This window comes from Doryrhamphus excisus, chromosome 4, assembly GCF_030265055.1.
Source record: "Doryrhamphus excisus isolate RoL2022-K1 chromosome 4, RoL_Dexc_1.0, whole genome shotgun sequence".
In the NCBI taxonomy this organism is placed as follows: domain Eukaryota; kingdom Metazoa; phylum Chordata; class Actinopteri; order Syngnathiformes; family Syngnathidae; genus Doryrhamphus; species Doryrhamphus excisus.
Genome location: NC_080469.1, coordinates 24166539 through 24188030, shown reverse-complemented (window position 1 = coordinate 24188030; position 21492 = coordinate 24166539). Strand labels below are relative to the sequence as shown.

General features: G+C 40.7%; 3 protein-coding genes and 1 non-coding gene across 4 annotated transcripts; 3 read left to right on the top strand and 1 right to left on the bottom strand.

The window, feature by feature from the left end:
* Positions 1-595: 595 nt before the first annotated feature.
* On the top strand, positions 596-3245 carry LOC131128099 (gastrula zinc finger protein XlCGF57.1-like). Its single transcript, XM_058070672.1, has 3 exons — positions 596-862; positions 1088-1288; positions 1396-3245. The coding sequence occupies exons 1-3, from the start codon at positions 757-759 to the stop codon at positions 2949-2951; spliced, it is 1863 nt and encodes a 620-aa protein (XP_057926655.1). The 5' UTR covers positions 596-756; the 3' UTR covers positions 2952-3245.
* A 986-nt stretch (positions 3246-4231) lies between these two features.
* Positions 4232-4396, bottom strand: LOC131128849 (U1 spliceosomal RNA). Its single transcript, XR_009129732.1, has one exon. It is a non-coding gene; the product is annotated as a U1 spliceosomal RNA (small nuclear RNA).
* A 311-nt stretch (positions 4397-4707) lies between these two features.
* On the top strand, positions 4708-18337 carry LOC131127794 (zinc finger protein 236-like). Its single transcript, XM_058070032.1, has 10 exons — positions 4708-5164; positions 5757-5987; positions 6138-7506; positions 7635-7699; positions 9261-9434; positions 10571-12030; positions 13417-14673; positions 15235-15379; positions 15860-16054; positions 16513-18337. The coding sequence occupies exons 1-10, from the start codon at positions 5005-5007 to the stop codon at positions 17841-17843; spliced, it is 6387 nt and encodes a 2128-aa protein (XP_057926015.1). The 5' UTR covers positions 4708-5004; the 3' UTR covers positions 17844-18337.
* Positions 18338-18845: 508 nt separating this feature from the next.
* Positions 18846-21262, top strand: LOC131128109 (gastrula zinc finger protein XlCGF57.1-like). Its single transcript, XM_058070685.1, has 2 exons — positions 18846-19102; positions 19741-21262. Exons 1-2 carry the CDS (start codon positions 18925-18927, stop codon positions 21090-21092), a joined length of 1530 nt encoding a protein of 509 aa, XP_057926668.1. The 5' UTR covers positions 18846-18924; the 3' UTR covers positions 21093-21262.
* Positions 21263-21492: the final 230 nt, after the last annotated feature.

Below are 21492 nucleotides of genomic sequence, written 5' to 3'. Positions count from 1 at the left end.
TTAAAAAACAAAAAATGTGTGTGTGTGTGAGTGAGACAGCTACGAATTGCATTTTAGCTGACATGGTGGAGCTCTCATCATCTCATAATTTAGCTGTGAGTTGGAGATAAATCTGCAAATTTCTTTCTCCTGTAAAACCTACATTTAAAAAACTAATAAGTTTGCTAATGATAATAACTTTTAATGTTAATTTTGTTTGTTCTCCTTCACTTTAGTTATGTTACTATTTAACTCGTGATGGAAGGCTAATGCCATTCTGTTAGGACGTTGGTGTAAACATGAGACCACGTGACACAACCAGGAAGTGTGAGGAAGGCGAGACAGTCTGAATTCACAAGACTGGAGGAGAACGCTACGAAAGTCAGGCCTTCCTAGACCGGGTAGGCGACTGGCCTAGTAGGATGCAGACCCCGGATTCAAACACAGCTACAGTGTTGATGTGTACCATTGAGTATCATCTAGTGGATCAGTTGTGAATTACCCGTTCCACGTATGACTTCCACTCCTCCCACATCCAGAGGGCGACTGACACCGCTATTGGAACGCAGCCTGAGGAGCGGATGTAGACGCTTCGTGCACATGCGCAGAAGGGATCTTATTTTCGCTAGGGATTGGTTGGCACACGAGGCAAATGGCGAAGGCGACAAAGTAATTTAATGGACAAAAAACATGAAATGCCTGAAATAGTTGATTTAAAAAAAGAGATAAATTGCGGCTGCGGCTGTTGACAACATTTCTGGGCCGTTTGAAAGAACGATGGCGTCGGGCGAGGAGGAACTTTCTCCAGGAAGAGAGATGAACGAGCAGCAACAACCACAACAACCGGAGGTTTACACGACTTATATTGTGCTACACAGTCAAGGTATGTTTACATGTTGTATTTAATCATTTAAACATTTTATATGTCCATTTCTGTCTCATCCTACGTATATTCAGGCTAAAAAAGATAAGGTTTATACATACATACATACATATACATACATACATACATTACCAGTCCTCGCTGATTGCAGTGTGTAAGCATGTTCAAACTAGTATTGTAAATTGAACTGCCATTGTTAGCATAAAAATATTTTGTGTCCTACAGGCGCCCAGCAGCTGATTGGTCAGCCCCCTCAGCCGCTGTTGAGGACCTCCACTCTGAAACAGGAGCCCCCCGACATTAAAGAGGAAGAAGAGGAAATCTGGGTCACTCAAGAGTGTCTTCAGGGGAGGGAGGAGGCCGATCTCACCAAGTTGCCACCGCCTGGCGTCTCTGTGAAGACTGAAGACCATGAAGAGAAACCTCGTGAGTCCTCACAGCTTCATGACACCAGAAACATGCACGTTCACGTTATGTGATCCAATGTTAATCCAATGTTTGTATTCCACAATAATTCCTATTTTGTCCTGCAGACGTCCATCAGCTGATTGATCATCAAGAAGAACATTCCCATCAGCCCCATGTTAAAAAGGAAGATGTGGAGCCACAGCCCCCCAACGTTAAAGAGGAAGAGGAGGACCTCTGGATCAATCACGAGGGAGAGTGTGGTCTAAGCTGGGGGGAAGCTGATCTCACCAAGTTGCCGCTGACTGTTGTCTCTGTGAAGACCGAAGACCATGAAGAGTCCTCACAGCTTCATTACAGTGAGGAGAACAGAGGGGCGGAGCCTCCAAGCAGCATCTCACCGCAACACATGACAACAGAAGCTGATGGAGACCACTGTGGAGGATCACAAGGAGACAACCTCTTAGCTCCGCTATCAGATAGTGACGACACAACGTCACACTCTACTGAAGATGAAGACGGAGGAGACACCCAAGAACTTTTGAGCAGCGATACAGACTGTGAAGATGATGTGAGGACTCAAACTGACAAACAGTCCAGATGCTCTGATGAAAAGAAGACGGGTAAAAGACATTTCACCTGCTCAGTTTGTGCGAAAAGCTTTTTTTATAAAAGCTACTTGGAGCAACACATGAGAACGCACACCGGAGAAAAACCTTTTAGTTGCTCAGTTTGTGCTCAAGGATTCTCTCAGAAGTCGAATATGGTAACGCACATGAGAACGCACACAGGAGAAAAACCTTTTAGTTGCTCATTCTGTGGTAAACGCTTCACTAGAACAGTAACTATGGTAATTCATATGAGAAAACACGCAGGAGACCGACCTTTCAGGTGTACAGTTTGCGGCGATGCATTTTCTCATGCTTCGTCTTTCAAAAAACACGTGAGAACACACAAGGCAGAAAAACCCTTCAGTTGTCCAGACTGTGATAAAAGCTTCTCTAAAAAAGTAAACATGGTATCACATATGAGGACACACACGGGAGAAAAACCTTTTACTTGCTCAGTTTGTGGTCAAGGATTCGCTCAGAAGTCAAACATGCGATCGCACATGAAAACGCACAGAGGGGAAAAACCTTTTAGTTGCTCCATTTGTGGTCAAGGATTCTCTCAGAAGTCGAACAGGCTCTCACACATGAAGACGCACACAGGAGAAAAACCCTTTAGCTGCTCTCACTGTGGTAAAAGCTTTGCTAAAAAAGTCGATATGGTAAATCACGTGAGAACGCACACAGGAGAGAGACCTTTCAGTTGCGCGGTTTGCGGCGATGCATTTTCTCGGGCCTCGTATTTAAACACACATATGAGAATCCACACGGGAGAAAAACCTTTTAGTTGCTCATGCTGCGATAAAAGCTTCACTCAAAAGGCACACTTGCGGTCACACATGAGAACACACTCGGGTGAAGCCCATTTTAGTTGTTCAGACTGCGGTGAAATCTTCGCCAAGAAAGTAAATCTGGTATCGCATATGAGGACGCACACAGAAGACAAACCTATTCGCTGCTCCGTGTGTGGCGATACATTTGCTCTGAGTTCCTCTTTGTATCGACACATGAGAACACACAGGATGTCCGCTGTCAATCATGGTGAGCAGTCCGAGGTGTTGTCTTCTATTGAATGATCTTCACAAAAATTTGAATGGAAAAAATAGGTCATTGCACAGTTTGACCATCAAAATTGTACGATGTGCCTCCACAGTGGTGCACACTTTTACAAAAACAGACAGTAGTTCCTCTTTGTCAATCACCTTACTGTCTGAATTGTCCGTTTATTACTTGGTGTCTTTGAACACAACTCTTCATAGCTCCTAAAAAGCGTGATTCAAAAGTGCTACTTTTAACGAGATTTAAGTTAGACAAATAGATTGAGTTACATTTTAAGTTAATATGGAGCTGTTATTACATACAAATGTATATGTAATTGTGCCCTGTCATTTATTTTTTCTTTCATAAACTACAGTAAACATGGGAATATTTCACACCTAGTTGCAAATGGTGATTAATCAGCCGATTGCTTCTCTCGATTTATGGCTGATTATCGGAAATGATTTATCATTCACATCCCTGGAAGCTAGTATTTAATTTATTTATTTATATAAGTAAACATGAACTCACAGGTGCCAACTTTTCAATAAGTAGCTAGCTACTTGCTGTCCGAGAAGTTGCTAAATGACATCAGCAGCTAATGTTTTTTCTATCACCTCCTTCCTGCTCTGAGGTATTTTACTAAAAATGTACTACGAATTGGCTGAAAAATTAATTTCTGAAATACCTTTATTGAACCAGTGTTCTGTTAAACAGTGACATCTTTTTTTGAAATTACATTAAAAAAAATTGTTCACATATTTAAGAGTTGCCTTTGTATTGTTGAACTGTCAAAGTTCTTGAATAGCGCAATACTTCGAAATTTTGAATTATGTCATTCCTGAATAACATTAAGGTTAAAAGAAATAAATAAATGTAATGCACTATTCCCTCTTTTATCCTCGAAATATATATAGCTCGTTGACTAAGATAAAGTGTTTTTATTTACCTCACGTTCTCCTGTAAAACCCCATCATAATATATATTCAGCCGGTTAGCTGCTAATGCTTGTATTGTTTATTAGTGGTTCGCAAGCAGTTAGCTAGTTTGCTAGTAACAGACGAAGGAGGTTGATTGACAAGGGTCTGCATCCAATCAGGACGCAGTACACATTGAACCAGTTGCGGTTAGCTGCTAATGCTTCTATTGTTTATTAGTGGTTCGCAAGCAGTTAGCTAGTTTGCTAGCAACTGACGAATGAGATTGATTGACAGTTGTCTTCATCCAATCAGGACGCAGAACACATTGAGCCAGTTATTCCTTGGTCAATAAGAACTGTTATAGGTCTCAAGGGAATGATTTGTTGTTAACATTTTATCAGGGGTAGCGCGAACGCTGACCCCCACTACCACAAATTGTGCAGTCGAGATTCCCACATTTGGGGAATTCGCAGAGATATCAGCTCCGTCGGAGTGCAATGACGGAGCCTCACCCTGAGCAAACCACCTTCATGATCATGGTGTCACCCCTGCCAGGTAAGTATGAGTTGCTACGGGCTCACGCACAGAGGTCTTTCCCACACACACTATGTTAACTGATGGTCTCACAATTTACATCGACAAATACACACATTGTGTGGAGGGGCATGTCGATCTAAAAGGATCCACTACATAAAATTAGCTTTTAGTCAACACATTAAGGCATTTTCTTTCCACTTAAATACACACTAATCCCCATAATGCATTGCGGCGCCGGGGGATAATCACATAACTACATTACGAAGAAAACTCGTGTTTTTGCCGCCGCGAGTCCGCCATCTTGTGTAGCACTAGCTTGTTCGTTTGCGACTTTCGACGTTTTTACTGATGGTTTAAACTACCTATATATGCATATACACTGCGCACTCTGAGCTGCCAAGTTGTACTACACAAGATGACGGCGTGTGCTTTCTACGTCTTTCTATTTCTGTGGGGGCAATAAGGCAAAACTGCACATGCCCACTTCATTTGAGAATAGTTTCAACAATGACGTCAACAAAGCACGAGTCAAAGAAGCAGGAAGAAGAACGAAAGACGGAAGTTAACGCAGCAGACAGACGACACGAAGCAAATGACGATGGCGACAAAGTAATCTAATGGAAAAAACATTGAAATGGTTGATAAAAACAGACAAATTGCGACCACCGATGAAATTTCTGAGCTATTTGAAAGAACGATGGCGTCGGGCGAGAAGGAACTTTCTCGAACAAGAGAGCAGAACGTGCGACAACAACCAGAGGTTTGCGTGACTTTCACTGCGCCACATACTCAAGGTTTGTTTACATGTGGTATTTAATCATTTAACACGCTTTATGTGGTTAATATAAACTGTAAACGAGATAACATTGACTAGTTTTGACTCATGTACCTCCTACAGCAACGAGCTAGCCTTTCCTAACACTTCCTGGTTATGTCACGTGTTCCCATGTTTACTTTGACGTCATGGCGTTCATTTGTTCAGTACTCCGATTGTCACCACATATATTTTTTAATTGCTTTTATTGTTTTTATTTGTCTAATTTGTTTTATCAGTGTCATTACTTTGTATTTATATTACACATAAACGATTATGTTGTCATTTATTTAATCTAAATAACGCTTTTTGGAAGTGATGTATATTCGGGTTCTTTTGTACCCAATCAGCACGTACAGTGTTTATTTCCTGTCAACCGGATTTCAAAATAAACCATATGTCTCTTACAGGAGATAAGGCATTGCAAAATTATCACTGAAAATAATATTTCTATACACTCTTTAATGTAAACCATAACTAAATAATATTTTCATGAATATAAACACACACTTTGGATTGGTATTGTACATTTAACCACAATTATTAGCATGAAAATCCTATGTGTCTTGCAGACGTCCAGCTGATGATTGGTCATCAAGATGAGCAGCGTCGTCCTCAAAGGTTGGGGGGGAACTACGCTTCCAAGCAGGAGGCTCCACAGCCCCCCCACATTAAAGAGGAAGAGGAGGAACTCTGGATCACTCAGCGGGGAGAGTGTATTCTAAGGAAGGAGGAGGTTGATCTCAGCAAGTTGCCACTGACTGGTGTCTCTGTGAAAACTGAAGACCAGGAAGACAAACCCGGTGAGTCCTTGAGAAATGCATTTGCGAATACCAGCACGTTCTGGTAAAACAAGTATATAGCCTGTAGAACTTAATCAAAGGCTGTAAACTGTTTTTCCATGTCTGTTGCCACTTTGTTAATGCAAACAATAATTCCTATTTGTCCTGCAGACATCCTACAGCTAATTGGTCATCAAGAAGAACATCCCCGTAAGCCACAGAGAGGGATCTCCACTTCGAAGCACGAGCATCCACAGCCCCTCCATGTTGAAAAGGAAGAGGAAGCAACACAGCCGCTCAACATGAAAGAGGAAGAGGAGGAACACACCATGTTGCCACTGAGTGGTGTCTCTGTGAAGACTGAAGACCATGAAAACAAAACACCTTCCTCACAGCTTCATCACAGTCCAAGTGAGGAGAACAGAGGGGCGGAGCCACAACACATGACAACAGAAGCTGATGGAGACCACTGTGGAGGATCACAAGCACACAACCTCTTAGCTCCACTATCAGATAGTGACGACACAACATCGTACTCTTCTGAGGATGAAGACTGGGACAACACCCGAGAACTTTTGAGCAGCGATACAGACTTTGAAGGTGATATGAGGACTCACACCGACAACAAACACTCTGAAAAGAAGACGGGTAAAAAGCGTTTCACCTGCTCAGTTTGTGCTAAAAGCTTTTTTTATAAGAGCTATTTAGCTCGACACGTGCAGACGCACACTCGAGAAAAACCTTTTAGTTGCTCAGTTTGTGGTCAAAGATTCGCTCACAAGTCGTCTTTGGTATCACACATGAGGACACACACGGGAGAAACCACTTTTAGTTGCTCGGTGTGTGGTCAAGGATTCTCAGTGAAGTCACGGATGCTATCACACATGAGGAAGCACACAGGAGAAAGACCTTTCCGTTGCGCCGTTTGCGGCGATGCATTCTCTTGTGCATCATCTTTAAATAGACATCAGAGAACGCACACAGGAGAAAAACCTTTTAGTTGCTCAATTTGTGGTCAAGGATTCTCTCAGAAGTCAAATTTACCATCACACATGAAAACACACACAGGAGAAAAACCTTTTAGTTGTTCCAAGTGTGGTAAAAGCTTTGCGAAAAAGGTAAATATGGTATCACATATGAGAACACACACAGGAGAAAAACCTTTCAGTTGCTCAGTTTGCGATATGGAATTCTCTCACAAGATAACAATGCTGGCACACATGAGAACGCACACTGGAGAAAAACCATTTAATTGCCCAGACTGTGATAAAAGATTCACTCGAAAGGCAAATATGAGGTCGCATATGCGAAAACACTCACGAGAAACCCGTCTTAGTTGTTCAGACTGTGGTAAAATCTTCACTAAAAAAATAAATCTGGTATCACATATGAGGACGCACACAGAAGAGAAACCTTGTAGCTGCTCAGTTTGTGGCGACACATTTGTTCTGAGCTCCTCTTTGTATAGACACATGAGAACACACAACACAAATACGGTATCACACATGAAAAGAATACCTGGCGAAAAAAAAACCTATTAGCTGCTCAGTCTCCGTTCATACATTTATGAGTCTCTCTTTGTATAGACCGGTGCTCCTCTGTTTTCTGTCACGTTCCCCTAAAGGGGTAGACATTTTTTTTGCACACCTGGGCGTGTTGGTTTTATAGCAGAACAAACGGATTGCATGAACCCTCTTCTTTGTACTCGGAGAGGTGTGGCACCAGCCCTAGAGGTATGCGAACAAATTGCGTCTTTGTGTCTGTTGTGTATAAAACTTATAATTTCAGGCAGTTTGTGACCAAGACAATTAAATAGATGATACAAAACATTGGGGCTTAAGTTTCAGTGATTCTTAAAGTATAACACCTCATTGTTCACCAAAAAGAAACTCACTTTTCACCTCAATCAACTTCAGTTTTCTAATCAAAGATACCAAACATGTCATTTTTAAATGACTAAATTTGATTGAATGAGTGTTACATACATACACAATGAGTTAGTTTTTATATAATAAATGTTAGTGGGTTGGGGCTGTATGTGAACGATCAGGATTATTTATACGTTATATCAGTAGTAAAAATGATTTTGATGCTTTATGTATTATTTTATTTTGCCAATCCGCCCGTCAACCTCACACTTCAACCTTCCCTCAGTCATTTTAATTCCTCCACTCGGGGAAAAAAAACCTCACTCCCTACCCAAAGGGTGGAATCCACCCTTTTCTGATAGGGAAACCTGACCTCAGATTTGCCGGTGTTGAGTCTCATCTCAGAAACTTCCGCTCGAGTAAATGCTGAAGGTCACAGCCTGATGCCCGAGTACAAGCACCACGTGTTCTGGAGGGAGCCGGTCAAGTCCATTAAAGGGGACCTAGTATGCTTTTTCCACTTTTCTGACCTCTAAATTTATTATTTTATTATTTTATTATTTTATTATTTTATTATTTTATTATTTTATTATTTTATTATTTTATTATTTTATTATTTTATTATTTTATTATTTTATTATTTTATTATTTTATTATTTTATTATTTTATTATTTTATTATTTTATTATTTTATTATTTTATTATTTTATTATTTAGTCAGTCACCCAAGCACTCACCCTAAGAATACATACTCACTCCGATGCAGTAGATGGCGATATGCACCTAAACGTTTGCGACCTGCCGTAAATGAAGAAAATAAACAACAGAAGAAGAAAGAGTCCACCTGGGCGGCTGTTGCTTTTCGACAGGAAGTCGTGTGTTCGATTTAGAACCTTCATATGTATTAGCAACAAAGAGAGCAACCAATATCTTTTTTAAAAATCGTCTTTTGTAAAATACCGCGGAATCGAAGCTGAGTGTGTAGCATTTTAGTGCTATCTGCAGTGAAGACTGAAGACGTGATAGAAGATGAACCACTGCTATGCTAAGATGGCGACGTCCAGTCAAAGAGAAGGAGGAAGAGAATCAGCTTCAACGGAGAAAAAACCCCAAACTGCATGTAACGGTGAGTGAGTTGAAGTTTCCAACAACGTCTTTTTAGAGGCTATCCCAAACCCTGGAAATGACAGATGAGAAGTTAGCCGACTACGCTGAGGGAGAGCCGCCATGATTGTTAGCTTAGCGAAGGTAGCGGAGTTAAACTCAAAAATTGATCCATAAATGAAGAAAAACAATCGCTTGGTAAATAGAATAACGATTCGGAGGAGGAATGACAATATTCGTCTTGCACAGATGGATGCTAATCTTATTATATTATATTTTGATTTTATTTTAATCGCCATTAAACGTACCTTCTGTCTTGCAGATGTCCATCGTCCTCCTCAGACGCTGGGATGGAGCTCCACTTTGAACCAGGAGGATCCGCAACCCCCCCACATTAAAGAGGAAGAGGAGGAACTCCACATCACTCATGAGGGTCCTCGAAGGTTGCCACTGACTGGTATCTCCTTGAAGACCGAAGACCGTGAAGACAAACCAAGTGAGAACAGCCTGATGACCTCCAATAGATTTTTGGTTGCCAGTACGATTTCCAGAACCATTCATTCATTCATTTTCAACCGCTTATCCTCACGAGGGTCGCGGGAGGGTGCTGGAGCCTATCCCAGCTGTCTTACACCCTGGACTGGTGGCCAGCCAATCACAGGGCACATATAGACAAACAACCATTCACACTCACATTCATACCTATGGACAATTTGGAGTCGCTAATTAACCTAGCATGTTTTTGGAATGTGGGAGGAAACCGGAGTACCCGGAGAAAACCCACGTATGCACGGGGAGAACATGCAAACTCGGAATCGAACTCAGGTCTCCGAGCTGTGTGGCCTGTGCTAACCACTAGACCACCGTGCAGCCCCAGAACAGTTTTGTTAAGTTTAAATCTATTCAGTAACTTTTGAGTAACAAAAAATTCAACCAATGATAAGGCAGAAAGGCGATTTGGGTGAAAGGTTATCTAAATAAAGTTAGTGAAATTCAAAATAGTTTTCAACCTAATTGTGGTTTATGTATGTGAGTTAACTCTTCAGACAAGAGAGACCATTGAAACCATGTAAAGAAACATCAGACTTTCTTGTTTCATCAGAAAGAAAGAGTTTGTTTTTAGCTTTTTATGGTCTTTATAACTCGGCAGTAGAACATAGAGTGGTTTTAGCAAAAACACCAAAATAAAAAAAAATTAGCAAATTCAAGCGGAATGGTGACGCCTAAAACATCTGAAGTTGCTTACTTCTATGAAATAATATCTATAAGATACATATATATATATGTATTTAACATATACAGTATATACATTCTACAATATATTACAACTGTCAAATGACCTGAAAGCAAATATTGTTCAACATCATGGTTTAGGGGAAGGATACAAAAGCTATCCCTTTCTTATGATTAGGATGTGTGGTCAGGAAACTCCACTAGCGAGAGCAGCGCTATTTCCTGGAACTTCCTTTCAAGTTACCAAGAAGTGATTAGAAATTGTTTGTACAAAAAGAGACCTATACATTGCTTTAGACATTCACCAAGAGGTTACACTCCAGTTGACTTGAACCGGAGCTATTTCAAACTTGTTCAACCAATGATCATATTCCACAATAATTCCTTCTTGTCCGGCAGACATCCAACAGCTGATCGACGATGGACAACATTCCCGTCAGCTGCAGGGGGGGATCTCCACTTTGAAGCAGGAGGATCTGCATCCCTCACACATTAAAAAGGAAGAGGAGGAGCCACAGCCCCTCAACATGAAGGAGGAAGAGGAGAAACTCTGGATCTCTCAGGAACGGGAGCGTCTTCTCGGCTCGGAGGAGGCCGATCTCACCAAGTTGCAACTGATTGGTGTCTCTGTGAAGACTGAAGACCATGAAGAGAAAGACAAACCACCCGAGGCCTTACATTTGTTGTGTCCTTCAGATCAAGAAGAGCATCCCCGTCGGCCGCACGGGGAGATCTCCATTTTAAAGCAGGAAAATCCAGAGCCCCCTCACATTAAAGAGGAAGACGAGGAACTCTGGATCACTCGGGATGGAGAGCACCTTCTCGGACTGGAGGAAGCTGATCTCACCAAGTTGCCACTGACTGGTGTTTCTGTGAAGACTGAAGACAACTCACCCGGGTCCTCAGAGCTTCATCACAGTCCAAGTGAGGACAACAGAGGGGCGGAGCCTCCAAGCAGCAGCTCACAACTCATGAAAACAGAAGCTGATGGAGACCACTGTGGAGGATCCCAAGCAGACAACCTCTTAGCTCCACTATCAGATAGTGACGACACCGACGATACCAAGGAACATTTGAGCAGCAAAAGCGACGGTGAAGGTGACACGAGGACTCCGACCGACAAACACTCTGAAAGCTCTGAAAAGAAGTCAGGTAGAACACGTCTTACCTGCTCAGTTTGTGCTAAAACCTTTATAAAGTCCTACATGACGCAACACATGAGAACGCACACGGGAGAAAAACCTTTTAGTTGCTCAGTTTGTGGCAACGCATTTTCCCAGTTGGGTTATTTAAAAACACACATGAGAACGCACACAGGAGAAAAACCTTTTAGTTGCTCTTACTGCAATAAAAGCTTCTCTATTAAAGATAACATGTTATGTCATATGAGAATACACACGGGAGAAAAACCTTACAGTTGCACAGTTTGTGGCAATTCATTTTCTTCTGTGTCATATTTAAAGTTACATAAAAGAACCCACACGGGAGAAAAACCGTTTATCTGCACCTATTGCAATAAAAGCTTCTCCTATAAAGCAAGTTTACGGGTACACATGAGAGCGCATTCGGTAAATGGACCTTTTAGTTGCTCGTCTTGCGACAAAAAATTCCCGTGTCGGTTATCAATGGCGAGACACATGAGGACACACTCGCGAGGAACCTATTTTAGTTGTTCCACCTGCAGCAAAATGTTCACGATAAAAGAAAGTCTGGTATCGCACATGAGGACGCACACGGAAGATAAACCTGTTCGCTGCTCCGTGTGTGGTGATACATTTGCTCTGAGCTCCTCTTTGTACAGACACATGAGAACGCACAGATTGTCGTCTGTCAATCATGATGAGCAGCCTGAGGTGTTTTCCTCTTTCGACTGATGTCCACCATTCCAGGATGCATTATAACGGATTTTTTTCACATTAGAATGGAATAGAATAGCCTTGACGCAGTTGTGGGTGTAGTCCTCCACAGTGGTGCACACTTATAAAATACAAAAACAGACAGATTGTGAAAATAAAAATATTCTAGGAAATAAAGATAAATAAACACACATATAAAGGAAAAAAATAAACATTTAAACAAAAATAGACATGTAAAACCAGGTAAAAGTCATGTTCAATGCTCAGTTGTACATTCGTTTGTCATTTGTAATTAATTTGTGCATGTAAAACTAAAATTACTGTCTATAAAATGTCTTTTGTGTTAACATTTTTTTGGTGTGTGGAACGGATGAATTGGATTTAGATTAATTTGTGAACAACTGAATGGTCACTTCTGTTTTTGAAGTTCATTTTTATGACGTGTCCAACAGTTACTCACGTCAACATTGCCACCTGGTGGTCACAATGAGATACTACTGGAAGACGTTTGTTTTTGCGTTTATTTTTTAAATTTATAAGTGTTAAAATGTAGACTGCTGTGAAACTTGTCAATGCGGTCGGTAATGACAACATTTTACCTTTTTTATTTATGTATGTATATATATATATATGCCCTGTACTTTATGTGTATTTTCCAATCTTTCTATATTTCTTTCTTTCTTTTATTTATTATTATTTATGTATTTGATATTGTAGACCTCAATACAAATGCACCACATGACGTCGCAACGTTATGTCGTGAAAATCTGCCATAAAGGAAGTGCCGTTGCCATACGCATGCGCAATGCCGATTGCACTTCCGGGTTGCAAAATGGCGACGGCAACAAAGCAATGTAATGGAAAAACATTGAAACGCTGGAAATAGTTGATAAATAATTACGAGCCATATTGCAACTGCTGCCGAAATATTATATTATAATATTATATTATATATGCTGTTTGAAAGAACGATGTTGTTGGGCGCGGAGGAGAAAAGGAGAGAAGAATGACCGACAACAAGTGGAGGTTTGTAGCACTTCCATTGTGCTACACGCTCAAGGTATGTTACCATGATGTCGTATTTTGTCCTTTAAACATAATGTCTGTGTTTAATATGGAGAGTCAGACAACATGGACGAGTTTGGACCTTTTATTTTTAAACTTTATCCTGATCGGACCCCCCACCCCCAAATGAAAATCAAACATGCACAATTGGAAGCAGTGCAGCAAAAAAAAACATTCTACCAAATGAAAATAATTGGAATAAATGATGATTATATGAGTATTAATAAACCCCAGATTTTAGCCAACTCTTCTACTATCTAATTGATCATGTTCCACAATAATTCCTATTTGTCCTGCAGACGTCCAACAGCATAGAAGCCGTAGCCCACCAACATGAAAGAGGAAGAGGAGAAACTCTGGATCACTCAGGACGGAGCGTGTCCTCCGGCGCTGGAGGAAGCTGATCCCATCAAATTGCCACTGACTGGTGTCTCTGTGAAGACTGAAGACCATGAAGACAAACCACCTGAGTCCTTAAGTTTGTTGTGTCCTTCAGAACGTCCCCCACAGCCACAGGGGAGGAGCTCCACTTTGAAGCAGGAAGAGCTACAGCCTCAAATTAAAGAAGAAGAGGATGAACTCTGGATCACTCAGGAGCGAGAATGTCTTCTCGGGCTGGAAGAGGCTGATCTCACCACATTGCCGCTGAATGGCATCACTGTAAAGACCGAAGACCATGAAGACAAACCGCTTGAGTCCTCGCAGCTTCATCACAGTCCAAGTGAGGAGAACAGAGGGGCGGAGCCTCCAAGTAGCAGCTCACAGCTCTTGAAAACAGAATCTGATGGAGACAACCTTTTAGCTCCGCTATCAGATAGTGATGACATAACGTCACACTCTCCTGAGGATGAAGACATGGACACCCAAGAACCTTTGAGCAGCGATACAGACTGTGAAGATGATATGAGGACTCGCACCGACAACAAACACTCTGAACGCTCCAAAAAGAAGACGGGTAAAAAATGTTTTACGTGCTCATTTTGTGCTAAATCTTTTTCCTTTAAGTGTCTTTTGAGTCGACACATGAGAACGCATACCGGAGAAAAACCTTTTAGCTGCTCATACTGCGATAAAAGCTTCACTATCAAAGATAACATGGTACGTCATATGAGAACGCATACGGGAGAGAGACCTTACAGTTGCACGGTTTGCGGCAACGCATTCTCTTGGATGTCGATTTTAAAAATACATATGAGAACCCACACAGGAGAAAAACCTTTTAGTTGCTCATGTTGCAATAAAAGCTTCAGTCATAAGGCAAACCTGCAGGTGCACATGAGAACGCACTCGGTCGATGGGCCTTTTAGTTGCTCATGTTGTGGTCAGCAATTCTCCAGTCAGACATCAATGCAGAGACACGTGAGGACGCAGTCGCGGGGAACTTATTTTAGTTGTTCAGATTGCGGGAAAATGTTCACCAAAAAAGAAAAACTGGTCTCGCATATGAGGACGCATACAGAAGATAAACCTGTTAGCTGCTCCGTGTGTGGCGATACGTTTGCTCTGAGTTCTTCTTTGTACCGACACATGAGAACGCATAGTATGTCGTCTGTCAATCATGATGAGCAGCCTGGGGTGTTTTCTTCTTTCGAATGATGTACTTCATTCCAGGATACATTATATAACGGACCACTTTTACAAATTTTTACAAATTGTGGTTGCAGCAGGATAATGTGTTTTTGGTTTCTTATTCTGTTAATTTATGTTTATTGTGGGTAAAAGTGATGTTAAATGTCACTTATAATTATTTTGTTTATTATATATCATTTTGTGCACATAAATCTAGAATTATTGTCTATAAAATGTGTTTTGTGTTTATGTTATATATATATATATATATATATTACATAAAATAGATTACATGAAAAATATTATAAAATATAAATATATATTTTTAATATATATATATATATTTTTAAGATATGTATTTTTCTGTAAAATCGACCGTTTAACACTGAGTCCGGCAGGGGGCGGTAATGCACCTATTAGCTGGTTTGCCAACCGTTACTACAAACCAAAGAATAGTTGAATGCGGCAGTGAACGCAACTGCCAGACGACACGAGGCAAATGGCGAATGCGACAAAGTAATCTCATGGAAAAAAACATCCAAACGTATGAAATATTTGATAAAGAAGATATAATCTACGATTATCGACGGTATTTCTGGGCTGTTTGAAAGAAAGATGGCGTCGGTCGAGGAGGAACTTCCTCGAACGAGAGAGGAGGACCAGCGACAACAAAAACAACCGGAGTTTTGCACGACTTACACCGTGCAACATACTCAAAGTATGTTTACATCTTGTATTTAATAATTTAACTATTTCTATATCTAATAACAGCGACGTCAACTCATTTTTTGTTCATTTAAATGCTCTAGTTGTATAAGTATTCCATAAACACGATAAACAATATTAATAACTTGGTATTTATACAGTTGGGGCATTCAAGGAAGTGTTATGAAGAAATCATAATAGGAGAAAAGTGGATCAAGCTGCCACTGATGGACCAATCAAACCCAAATATTGTAAATACAAAATCCAAGATGGCGGCTGTGATGCATTCAAAATGTATGGTCGCTTTTGTGAAATGTATCTTGTTTTGTTTGAGGTGATGTAACCAAATATATATTGTGCTTATCAATAATTCACTTTGACTGAAACAACTGTTTTGCCAAATACAGCATAATTAATTAATATTCATATTTTCGCCACTTCCTGGATTCGCTGGATTAATTTTTTAATGCTTAAAATGCTTTCTATCACGCAGACGTCCAGCAGCCGATTGGTCGACTGCAGGGGCGGATTTCCACTTTGAAGCAGGAAGAGGGACAAACCTCCCACGTGTGTGGTCTCCAGTCCGGGGAGGATCATCTCACCAGGTCGCCACTGACTGGTGTCACGGTGAAGACCGAAGACCATGAAGATAAACCATGTGAGTCCTCACAGCTTCATCACAGTCCAAGTGAGGAGAAGAGCCAGATAACATTGAATACGATATTTCATATAGACATTCATAAATGTATAAGGGAATATCTGTGAAATAGGATTTATAAATTTTATTTGTTTTTGTAGTTGGAGCCAGTGGCGTCATTAGCCCTATTTTTTTTTTTTTGGGGGGGGGGGGGGGGATAATATTATTATATTATTATTATTGATTTTTTTTGTTGATTTATTTAACCAAAAAATCTCAACTTTTATATAATAATTTTATTTAAACAATTTATACAAGCCTCCTAAAATATTATTATTATATTATTATTATTATTGATTTTTTTAACATTTTTTATTTTATTTTATTTTTTTTACAAACAAATTTTATGTAATAGGGCAAGAATAGGAGTTACAATAAATAAATATTGTTTTGTCCTGTCTTGTTAAAGCAATCATCATATTCCATAATAATTTCTTCCTGTCCTGCAGACATCCAGCAGCTGATTGGTCGTGGAGAAGAATATTCCCATCAGCCGGCGGGTGGGATCTCCACGTTGAAGCCGGAGGATCCACAGCCCCTCCACATTAAAGATGAGGAGGAGGAACTCAGGATCACTCAGGATGGACGTCATCATGGGCTGGAGGAGGCTGATCTCACCAAGTTGCCACTGACTCATTTTTTTGTGAAGACCGAAGACTATGAAGACAAACCACCTGAGTCCTCACAGCTTCCAAGTGAGGAGAACAGAGGGGCGGAGCCACAACACATGACAACAGAAGCTGATGGAGACCACTGTGGAGGATCACAAGCAGACAACCTCTTAGCTCCGCTATCAGATAGCGACGACACAACATCACACTCTACTGAAGATGAAGACCACAACAGCACCCAAGAACCTTTGAGCAGCGATACAGACTGTGAAGATGATATGAGGACTCGCACCGACACCAAACGCTCTGAATGCTCTGAGAAGAAAACGGGTAAAAAATGTTTTATCTGCTCATTTTGCAGTAAGAGTTTTATATATAAGAGCGATTTGACGAAACACATGAGAAGGCACACAGGAGAAAAACCATATTGTTGCTCAATTTGTGGTAAAGGACTATCTGACAAGCGGACAATGCTGTCGCACATGAGAACCCACACCGGGGAAAGACCCTTTAGTTGTTCAATGTGTTACAAAAGGTTCCACGACAAGCAGATTTTGGTAAAACACATGAGAACCCACACAGGAGAGAAACCATTTAATTGTTCGGTTTGTGCGGTTGCATTTTCTCAGCTGTCGTCTTTAAATACACACATGAGAACACACACGGGAGAAAAACCTTTCAGTTGTTCAAACTGCGGGAAAACCTTTGCGAAAAAGGTCAACATGGTATCACATATGAGAACGCACACCGGAGAAAAACCTTTCAGTTGCCCGATTTGCGGCGCCGCATTTTCCCAGTTGTCGTCTTTAAACACACACAGGAGAACGCACACTGGAGAAAAACCTTTTAGTTGCTCCTTCTGTGATACCAAATTCTCTCACAAGGTGACAATGCTGACACACATGAGAATACACACCGGGGAAAAACCTTTTAGTTGCCCAGATTGTAACAAAAGCTTCACTCAAAAGGCACACGTGTTGTCGCACATGAGAACACACACAGGGGAAAAACCTTTTAGTTGTACCGAGTGTGGTAAAAGCTTTACTAAAAAGGTAAATATGGTATCGCATATGAGGACACACACAAGAGAAAAACCTTTTCGTTGTTCGACTTGTGGTGAAACATTTTCTTGTAAGTCTTCTTTGAGTGGTCATCTGCAGAGTCATTGATGATTTGGTTTGTTTTGCCTGATTTAGTGCAATCATGGCCTGCAAATCCTTCTCTGCTGGCCTAAACTGAAACACTGACGGATGTTTACAACTTAAATTCTCATATTTGGTCTGTGAAATTGTTTTATTAATTTGTAGCATGTTTTTTGGATGCACTGCTGCCAGTATGTGTATGTTATTTTTTTTCTATATCAGATTTCAGTTTACCTGCGTTGCCAGGTCAGTCTAATCCATGCAGGGCCTTCAGAATCAGGAGTGCTGGCCATGGGGCTGTTTTGCTCGCTGGAGTACGCCGTTCCGAGCCGTTTGGTCGATAACCGGTGGAAGTCTCGACGTCACTAGCAGAAATCATCCTGTTCTGTTGTTTATGATGTGTTTTAATATAAAGGATTAAGTGGGTTGATTAATTATTGATTTACTGCTAATTATTGTATTGTGGAAAAAATAACCCATTTTCTTTAATATTTCTAATAATAAGAAGAATATCTCTATGCCACTAAAATCACATTATTTCTTCTCATAATATTGCAAGTTTATTCTCATAAAATTGTGATTTTTTTCTGGTATTCTATGACATCTTTATTTTGTTAAAATATTATGACTTTATTGCCATAATATTGAACATAATTTTCTCATCACAACTTTTTTTCCCATAAACTGATTTTTCCAAAAATCACAACTTTATTTGTTGATTCTCTAATATTATGGCCTAAAAAAAACACTTTTAGTATTTAATTTTTATGCTTCTAAAATGATTTTATTTTTCCACATAAAATTACTACAATATCCTTAAAGTAATATATATTTAAAATATTTTTTCCTTTTTATTGATAAAATTACTGATGATTTTTCAATTTTTGCTATTATCGATCAGCAAAACCTCTTCACAGCGTTTCTTTCTACCTCAGCGCTCATCTTGTGCAGGCTTCAATGCCGCCACTAGATGGCAGCGTCTTAAAGCCACGGAGGGTTGACACGCTAACTGCCGTAAAATACATCGAAGAAGAAAAAGGCGGAAGTTAGCCAGACGGCAAATCGTCTGCTTGACTGGGTTTATTATAGCTTAAAAAAAACATTGAAAATGTTGAAAGACTTGGTGAAGGAGAGACTAATGGCGGCTGCTGATGAAATATTCGCGATGTTTGAAAGAACGATAGCGTCCTACGAGGAGGAACTTTGTCGAACGAGAGAAGAAAAGGAGCGACATCGACAGCAACTGGAAGCAGTTAGCAAGACTCGAATTGTGTCACACGTTGAAGGTTTGTTTACTGTTTGACTTTTGCCATTTAGCATGTTTTATATGACTTATATGTTTTTATATGACTGCCATATGAAGAGAAGAATGACCGAGAGACGACTAGAACGTGTCGTAGTTTTTAAATACCTTAAATATATAATCCAAGATGGCGGCCAATGTACACTATTGCTGTGTATGTTGGTACTTAAATTACAAGCATTGATTGTTTACTGTTCCAGCAAGCAAATAATGTTAACGCAAAGCTTGTTTACATAGTTTAACTTCGAAATGACGTTTGAAAGGAATACATGAACATTTAATGTGGCTTTTATCCTGAGTGAAGACGTGATTATTAGCAAATATCCACTCAGACGCCACCTTCGTGTTTTGCCATGAGTTATTTTTAGAATTTTCCACCATCTTTATTAAAATGTTGGCACTGGGGTATCATGTTTAGTTTTTTTTGTAGCTGTGATCAAAATAAAAGCGTAACCACGATGGGCGGTGGAAAGCGATGTTTAGGATGACCTCCAGACTATTTAATATGTTAATTCAGCCTAGAAAGACTTTACGGATGCTTTAATAGTTAATAATAGTTTTGAGAGTGCTACATTCAGCTTATTAACAATGCACATTGTTTTGTATTATATTGTGTTGCAGAAAGCCAGCTGCTGATTGGTCATCAAGAAGAACGCAGCCCTCAGCCGCAGGGGAGAGGCTCCACTTTGGAGTTGGAGGGTCCACGCCCCCCCCATGTTAAAGAGGAACAAGAGGACCTCTGGATCACTCAGGAGGGAGAGCGTCTTCTCGGGCTGGAGGAGGCTGATCTGACTGTTGTCTCTGTGAAGACCGAAGACCGTGAAGCAGACAACCTCTTAGCTCCACTAGCCGACGCTCCCAAGGCCGAAGACATGGACGATACCCGAAAACCTCTAAGCAGCGATACGGACTGTGGCGGCGATGCGAGGACTCCCACTGACAACAAACACTCCGAAAAGAAGACAGAGAAAGAATATTTGACCTGCTCTGTTTGTGCTAAAAGATTTACTCAAAAGGGGGATTTGACTCGACATAGGAGAACGCACACTGGAGAAAAACCCTTTCGGTGCTCAGTTTGTGGTGAAGGATTCTCTCAAAAGGCACACATGCTATCGCACATGAGAACGCACACCGGAGAAAAACCGTTTAGGTGCTCAGTTTGTGGGGCGCGATTCACTCAAAAGGTAAATATGGTGTCTCACATGAGAACGCACACAGGAGAAAGACCTTACTCATGCTCAGTTTGCGGTGATACGTTCGCTCAGAGGTGCAATTTGAACCGGCACATGAGAACGCATGTCGAGGAGAAACCTTTAAGTTGTCCAATTTGTGATAAAAAGTTTGCTGACAAGCAAGTTTTGGTATCTCACGTGAGAACACACACTGGAGAAAAACCTTTCGGTTGCTCGGTTTGTGGCAAAAGATTCTCTCGGAAGATACTCATGGTATCACACATGCAGACGCACACAGGAGAAAAACCTTTTATTTGCTCAGTATGCGGGGCGAGGTTCACTCAGAAGGTTAACATGGTCTCACACATGAGAACGCACACCGGGGAAAAACCTTTCCGTTGCTCAGTTTGCGGCGATGCATTTTCTCAGACGTCCACTTTAAACAGTCACATGAGAACACACACGGGAGAAAAGCCATTCCGTTGCTCCGTTTGCGGCCATACATCGACTTCCAGGTGTAACTTGAATGCGCACATGAGAACGCACACGGGAGAAAAGCCTTTCGCTTGCTCGGTTTGCGGTGGAAAATTTGCACACAAGGTCTCGCTGAATGTCCACATGCAGACGCACACGGGAGAAAAACCCTTCAGCTGCTCAGTCTGTGATAAGAGATTTTCCGACAGAACTAATATGTTGTCGCACATGAGGACGCACACGGGAGAAAGACCTTTTAGTTGCTCGGTTTGTGGCGAGGGTTTTTCTTTTAAATCCTCGTTGAACAGGCACACGCAGAGTCACTGATGGACCCCCCCGATTTCCTCGCAGGCGGCGTGGGGGTCACACTAGAAATTGACAGATCATTCTGCAATAATCCAACTGTTTGTGTTTTGTTTATGACTGGCAATATTTCAATTGTACGACATTTGATCTCCATATGCTATTTTGTTTTGGTTTGTGATTGAATTGAACAGTTTTACGGTAATAAAAATGACTAAGATGTTCGTTAAACCATATAATAATTTCGCTGCTTGTGACATCAAGTCAATTTATACTGAAGACCACTTTCGTGCAGGGGTGTCCGAAGCGCTCGGAACGTCAACAATAGAAAAAAAGGGAAAATCTGCAGTAATTTTACCAGAAAATATTAACACAAAAGAAATTATAATCTAATAAGAAAAAAAAGTCTAATTTTACGAGAATA